Source organism: Odontomachus brunneus, unplaced genomic scaffold (assembly GCF_010583005.1).
Source record: "Odontomachus brunneus isolate Ranch 3 - 2012 unplaced genomic scaffold, Obru_v1 Obru_scaffold_130, whole genome shotgun sequence".
Taxonomy (NCBI): Eukaryota; Metazoa; Arthropoda; class Insecta; order Hymenoptera; family Formicidae; genus Odontomachus; species Odontomachus brunneus.
Window position 1 is genome coordinate 975992 of NW_022639580.1, and position 7311 is coordinate 983302.

Here is a 7311-nt window from a genome sequence, read left to right on the forward strand (position 1 = left end):
ATATATATATATATATATATATATATATATACAGTATGCTGATTTCAAGATCAAGTTCAATCGAGTTGCATGAAAAACAACGTGAAAATTATCCGATCGAGCACAAGAGTCGAATTTGTTTCGTTCGGTGAAGACGAAATCGCGCGACCAGAAGGCGGATCACTAGTAAGGGAAGAAAGACTTTTTAACACGCGAGCAAGGCAAATTTCTCTCCCCCGAATTCCGGTGATCTCGATTCTTTTCGACCGCACACTGCACTTGACCGACTGGAAACCCAGCTAACGCGGCAATACCACAAGGTTCCTACCAGACACTCGACATGAATTCCCTGTGCAAAAAGGAAATAGTCTGTGGTGGCGGCGGTATATTGGTGCCTTAACTCTCACTGGTAAATCGTTCTGTTCTGTGCCCTGCCTGTCCTGCGCTTCTGGTTCGCAACTCTGTGGTGGTATTCTCTGGGTCGGCTCTCTACCGGTGCGCCGCGTGTGCCTGCTTCCGGTACTTCTTCTTCCGGCCCCCCAAAAAAGGAGTTGCAACAGCGTGTTGTGTTCCAGCAACACGCCGCCCTGATCGGCGGCCCGAACGCAACCAGCTGTCCAGTATGCCACAAGCTCTTCCTCGGCGGCGAGGCGCTGATGGAGCACATGAAGCACACCCACAAGGACCCGAACGCCTCCGGAGTTGCCAGTAAGTATTGAAAAATCGCGCAACCCGGCCGCCCTCGACCGGTCGTCCGTGTCTCTCTACCTCGGCGTGTAACACAGCCTCTCGTCACATCGCATCTTCGCTTCTCTCCGCTCCGCTCGCTCGCGCGCGCAACTACTAATCTTCCTTAACCGTAGCCGATCGATTAACCGGAATCTGGCCGGATCTCGCGGGCGGAGTGCATCGTTGCATGAAGCGCGGGGCTTGAGAACGAAACCTTGACCGTGTCTCTCGTCTCTCTTACGACTAATCAGCGACTAACACCGAACGTAACTTTTCGCGCCAACTCTCTGTTCACCTTAACCGCATTTAACCAAAACCCTTAACTGGGATCGCGAATAACCTCTTGTGAGCTCCCGACAGAGAGAGAAAGAGAGAGAGAGAGAGAGAGAGAGAAAGAGAGAGAGAGAGAGAGAGAGAGAGAGAGGGAAAGAGATAGGGGAAGATAGACACGGACGTGAGAGGGACGACGTTAATCGTGAGTAAGGCTGAGAAAGAGGTGTGGTGTAACCGCTCGTCGAGACACGAGGGATGATTCGTTACGTTCTTTAGCCTTTAAGTACGTCTTACATCCATCCCATGAACTTGCTTTGGCGCGGGCGATACGCACACATTGTCCTGTTCACTACTTCATACGGTTTTCGCCTGGGCGGGAAAGGCGTGTAGCATTTGGCACACTCGCCGACTAATACTTGGGTACCTACTCGCTGATACATGTACACGGTGCTTCGAGGGTGTCTCGTTCTGACCTCTATGCGTGCCTTGTGATACATATGCGTGCGTGATACGTGTGCTAATGCGCGGACGTACGGAGAACAAAAGTCCAACCCCGATCGGCCCAGCTTGTCTCTCTCTACCTTCGATACGTTCCATCTCTACCATCGATCGCGCGCAACGTTCGACCAGCGATCGGCGGCGCATCGCTGCCGATTGTGGCAGCGGCGCCGCGATGATGGCGGAGGTCTACCACACGCTTGTCGACACGCTCGGCATTGAAATAGTACTGAGGCGTCAACGGTTGCACATTCGGTTGCGCGCTCGCGCGGAGAATGCGACGCGCCGGCATTTTATCGAATTATTTATAGCGCGCGAGAGAGACTTCGAGATCGGGGTGACGCGAAGAATTCACCAAGGTTCACGAGACGCGACCTCTCGCACAGACGTCTCGAACGCGTTACACGCCGAATAATCATCGTCTGTCACGACCACGAAAGAAAGAGAGAGAGAAAGAGAGAACGGGTATGTATGTCAATCGGAACGAGGGGAGCTTTTGTCAAGGGGATGGTGCACGAAATCTCCGTTCCTTTCTCTGTGCGTCCGCGTCGTCCGTGTGCAACGCGCGTGAGTACCGTGCGTATGCATCCTGGTTTTTGGGCCGGCGACCTTGCTCGTGAAAGGGAGCCAGCAACGCGGTGGCGGCGGCGCCGGCCGGCACTCTGCGTGCCCGAGGTCAGTGCTCTCCTGGTCCTTGGCTATCCGCGCCCGTAAGGTCTCCCTTCGCCTTCGAGGTCGACCGGAATCTGTACGTACGTACGTACGCGCGCGTGCACGCGAGTGCGTGAGAAATAAAGTGGGGGAGGAAAAGAGAGAGTATGTATGAGAGAAAGAAAGAGAGAGAGAGAGAGAGAGAGAGAGAGAGAGAGAGTGAGAGAGAATGAGAGAGATGCGAAGAAACACATGACACGGTGGAGGAGAGATGGGTGAAGGAGAGGAGGCGGCTTTCGTTCCTTGGGACGCTTTATCCTGCTTGGCATTGACCTTGAAATTGTGTCGCCCTATTGTTCCCTCCGCTGACTGCACAACCTCCGTTGCCGGGGTTTACCTAGCGAAGCGACGGACCGCCAACCACCCGTGCCCAGTGTGCGGGAAGCACTACGTCAACGAGGGTAGCCTTAGGAAGCATCTGGCCTGCCATCCTGAGACCAGTCAACTTAGCACGAGCCTCAGGATGTGGCCGTGCTCGGTGTGCCAAGCCGTCTTCACTCACGAGAGCGGTAAGTATTTTTGTCACGTAAAACCGGGTGGTCTCGAGTCTCACCCGAGTTGTTTCGGTTCGGTTGTTGCCCGCGAAACCCTTTCGTTTCCCGTTTTTGTGAGCAAATACACGCGTACATGTACCGTTTTATCACGGAGTGACCGTATCGTTTACCGTCGTGCGTTTAACATTGTCGCGGCGATATGAGAGAGCTATATATACCTAATCTTCCAGTACTGTGACCACACGCACGTTTCTTTCTTTCTGGTGTTAAGGTCTCCTGAGCCACATGGAGCACATGAGGATGGATCCGAAGCATCAGTTCGCGGCGCAGTATGTGCTGAGCCGCGCGGCCGCCGAAAGGCGAGAAAGGGAGATCCTCGCGAGTTCGAGTTTAGGTATAAAGACAGAGAGTAGATAGGGAGACGGCAGTTCCTATTATGTACATACTTTTCTACTTGTCTCTACGTTAAACGTTAATGCATCGCGACGGCGTGGCGAAATTCGCGGCGGCGCGACGTCACGCCAGCGAGATGCACGCGGACACACTCTCTGTACCGACGTAGCCCGTCGTAGCCCGTCGAAACGCGCCCTAACCTAACGCTACTCCTTGCGCTGTACAGGAGCGGGCTTGGGTGTGTTGGGAAGTCAATCCGGAGGACCGCAAAATTTGCAACAACCGCCTATGTGCCCGTCACCGTCTGCCCATTCGGACAGCAGTAGCGGCAACGGAAGACTCTCGTCGGCCGGTAGTGAACCTGGTACGCTCCGATCTTGTTCTACGTCTACTTACAAACGAATGTCTACAAACGAAGTATCTAGATATACGTGTATATATAATGTCGCAAGTCACGAGCACCAGTTGTTTGTAAGCCTCGCCGTTATTCACCTTTTTTTCTCTGGTTTCGTTTTAATAATGATAAAAACTCTGTTGTGAAGTACCATTAGTGAACTTATTGTAGTACACGTAAGTTACATATATGCATATACATATGTTTGAGTCAGAAATAAAAAATATACGAATTTCTGGTCTGAGTAATTCTCTCATGTGAACGGCGCTCGCACACGGTCTCTCTACACAATGGGCGGCCTCCACTTCGGGGGCGGCGCCCTTCTTTAAAGCGCTTCAGCGCTTTCACGTACGCCAACGCCGCGGAACGATAACGCTACCTCACAGTTAGGCTAGTAATTAAAAAAAGAAAAGAAAAGCAGATTGAATAGAGAAAAACGTGCGCAAAACAACCCTTCCGCCCGCCACCCTGTACATACTGACGAGAGCAGATTTTTGCGCAGGCACCGGTCTACTGAACAATAACAACAACAACAACAACAACAACATGGCGTCGCCGGGACCGAGCGGCAACAAGCTCAGCGAGATGCTGCGGGCGGGAAGTCAACCGGGCTCGGCGCAGCAGTACCACGACGAGATGCAGTCGCAGCAGCAACGTATGGCTGTCATGGCCGCGGCGGTGTCAGCGGGTAAGAGAGTAGACAAATCGCAAACGCGCGAGCGGAACGATCAATAATAAAGTGCGCGGGCTAGTCGCGTGCGATCTAGCGAATCGGTCGGTCGATTGCGCGCCGCTCCAAGGACCGCGTTTATCGCGTATCAACGCTAAATTGCACGAGAGGGGAAAGCCGATAGCTCCGTTCTAATTATTACCGATAAAACTTGATTTACAATGTTGTTGCTGCACCGACGATGTTGCATTCGCGCCTGCCTTTCTCCTATACCACACCACATACCACCGCGGGAACTCGCGCTAATGATTGACGCGCGGAAACACTCTCCGCCGCGCTCTCGTCGCCGAGGGAAATGACAGCATCCCCGCGCGCGCGTGGAAACGCGCGCGCGATGGAAGATTATCGATACCCCGCGGAACGTTATCTCGGATTAACTTGGCGCGATTTATCGCTGATACGCGATCAGCCTCTTTCGTAGCGGTCCGCTGCGGCTCGTAACTCGTCGAGAAACTTGCCGAAGAAACGTCGATAGGAAAAACAAATATCGGAATTTCTTACCTTGATGTCGCTTCTCTCGTTCGCCATCACCAAAGTTGGCGCAGCACACGTTGCAAGCGGTTTTCCCGAATGTGTGTTCCGTGGGAACGGTGATGGTTCAGGATTCTGTAACATTTGAAATAGGTTTACGCTTTAAAACTATGCGAAAACGCAAAGACACATAGTGAATTTGTTTGTTATCATATATGGCTCGCTATATATATATATATATATATATATATATATATATATATATATATATATATAGAGAGAGAGAGAGAGAGAGAGAGAGAGCAAAAGAGATCTCTCTAATCTCTATTTTCGTCTTCGATTCAACTCCCTTCAACATTCACGAGGTGAGATGTCAAAAGCGATATTTCTGTTAGGACTACAAAATTCTGTGTCGCCTAATCTTTCGCCGGTCGACATGGCGTCGCTTGCGGCAGCTATGAGGATGGGCAATAACGGTGACATGAGCGGCGGTACTCAAGGTTCGACGGGACCCCAACAGCAAGGAGTGCAGGCGAGCGGACCGGAGCAGGCTCTGAGGATGCATCAGGCGGAAGCTCTGCTCCGTTCTCAGGCCGAAGCCGCCCTTAGACTCGCGGTAAGGAAACAAGGGACAAACAACACCGCGTGCGACGCTCTCTTCGATCGCGCTCGTAAAACACTATACAACATATTCAAACACTTTTTATAAGGGGAAAAAGAGACGCGCGAGCATCGTTGTTTCACGAAGAGACAAAGCGGGTCAAAGGGTGCATATAATCCTAATCCCTGTTCCCATCTTGTCTACCTCTCTCTCTCTCTCTCTCTTTCTCTCTTTCAACCCCTTCTCAATTTTTGCGCGCAGGTGTCTCAAGCGGCGGCAGCCGCGGCGAGTTCCGCGGTGGGCGGCGATGTGAGGCATCATCTGGGACAGCACAACGGAGGTAGCACCTCCGGCATGCCGGGACACCATACGAATCAACAAATGTCCCAACAGGACACCCTATCGCCGGATCTCGGTAAGTACATGGACACGACGAGGCGCGCCGCGCTTCACATTTCGCTACAGCGCGCGCGCGTCCCGTAAAATACCCAAGACAGAATACAACGCGACGATGAAGCTTTCGAATCGTGAGAGCTTCGCATCCGTGAGAGAAGCTTCTAACGGGCGTCCACGCTCGACACCTTTCAGGAGAAGCGCTACGGCTGCAGGAGCAGCGATTAGAGCAGGCCCTCAGGCTGCACGGTGACCCGCGCGCCCTGAGCTTCACTCTCCAGCACGTCGTCAACCAGCAGAGCAATCAGCAACCATGAAAGTTCAGTTACTACTGAGACGAGTGGACCCCTTGGGCGCCGGATCAGACGACCCTGCCGAGCGAACGCATCAACCAGCAGTCGTCGCAACCGTCGACGGAGCGTTCGACACCGTTGCACGATCAGCAACAGCCGCAGCAACAGCAGCAGCAGCAGGGCCCGTCTTCCATCGGTCATCAGCAGCCGCAGCAACAGCCGCAGCAGTCTGAGGACCGTGGCGTCAAGAGGAAAGCCGACGAAATGATCGGTAATTCCGAAAATGCGTAAGAGCGATCACGCGCACAAGGCCGACGACGACGACGTCGTCGTCGTCGCCACCGGCGTGACTCGCCCGAGCGCCCAAGTGCGGTCACTAGAATTTCGCTCATCGTCTCAGCAGTAAGAAAACATAAAACGGACAGACTTCGAGAGTAACAGTGTGGTACTTCGGTGTCTTCCCGCGCGGATAGAACCGACACTGGCCGGACCAGCCGGATCCGGGCGAGCGATCGGGAGAGGGTGAGAAACCTTCCCGATCGACCGCCGACCGCCGGCTGCATCCGCGTCCCGACGAAGGGAGAGTGAGAATACGTACGTGTATAGCAAAACCGTTGCACGGCGCGAGGCGGTAGGATCTCGCAGTGGCGGCGGTCGTCTCCCGCGATGAGTCTGCCCGACTCCGCGTCCTTGTTCCTAACTACACCGGTCCTGAACGAGGGATCTACCAAGCGGACTCTCCCCGTGGTGGTGGCGGCGCGTAGTCGACGGCGCTCTCGCATAGGCGACGCGCACGAAGGTAGCACTGTCGCATAACGAGGGAGCGTTTTCCGGCTCCCTCCGCGGCCGCGAGGAGCGCAGTCTTGTCCAAGAAAGAGAGAAAGAGAAAGAGATAGAGAAAGAAAGCGAGCAAGAGCGGCGTCGACCGCGCGGAGGAGCGTAACGACTCCTTGGAAACGTCGCCTCTCACTGGAGTGTCCCATCAGGATTCTCAGGACACGTCGCCACTGCCGTGCCCGCCGCCTCGACTCCCGAAACGTGCCATAATACTAACGAGAAGCTGCTAAAACAAACCATTAAGTCATCCTGGGATGCCGAGCTCCCCTCGGGGGGAGGGGGGACGGTCTTCCCAGGGTGCGCCAAGGTACTATGATAGTACAAGAGCCGATAACGCGGCGACGCGACGGTGTCCGAGGGTCCAACGGGCGATCCTCGACCGTCTCGTGTGCCGGGCTCAAAACAAACCTAAACTATATATATATAAATATACATACACACAATAGATACATCTCTATCTTACCGGACCGCAACTCTTAAGGTTCCACACACCTCCCCCCCCCCCCCCCCCCCCC

At 53.9% G+C, this 7311-nt stretch overlaps 2 protein-coding genes across 7 annotated transcripts in view; one reads left to right on the forward strand and one right to left on the reverse strand.

Moving 5' to 3' along the window:
- LOC116849982 (zinc finger protein 628-like) overlaps window positions 1–7305 on the forward strand; it is a 90139-nt gene extending 82834 nt beyond the window's left edge. For both annotated transcript variants that reach the window (XM_032827720.1, XM_032827719.1), the window contains 8 exons: window positions 528–687; window positions 2487–2699; window positions 2956–3078; window positions 3304–3441; window positions 3962–4159; window positions 5068–5288; window positions 5535–5688; window positions 5862–7305. In XM_032827720.1, the coding sequence (XP_032683611.1) occupies window positions 528–687; window positions 2487–2699; window positions 2956–3078; window positions 3304–3441; window positions 3962–4159; window positions 5068–5288; window positions 5535–5688; window positions 5862–5983 (1329 nt within the window). In that variant the 3' untranslated portion in view covers window positions 5984–7305. The remainder of the gene's footprint in view (window positions 1–527; window positions 688–2486; window positions 2700–2955; window positions 3079–3303; window positions 3442–3961; window positions 4160–5067; window positions 5289–5534; window positions 5689–5861) is intronic.
- The window catches only part of LOC116849985, a 239013-nt gene that overhangs the window by 205951 nt on the left and 25751 nt on the right, over window positions 1–7311 (reverse strand). For all 5 annotated transcript variants that reach the window (XR_004379228.1, XR_004379223.1, XR_004379224.1 and 2 more), the window contains one exon: window positions 4703–4807. Coding sequence is in view for 1 of the 5 variants with exons in the window: in XM_032827724.1 (XP_032683615.1) it covers window positions 4703–4807 (105 nt within the window). In the remaining 4 variants the exon portion in view is untranslated. The remainder of the gene's footprint in view (window positions 1–4702; window positions 4808–7311) is intronic.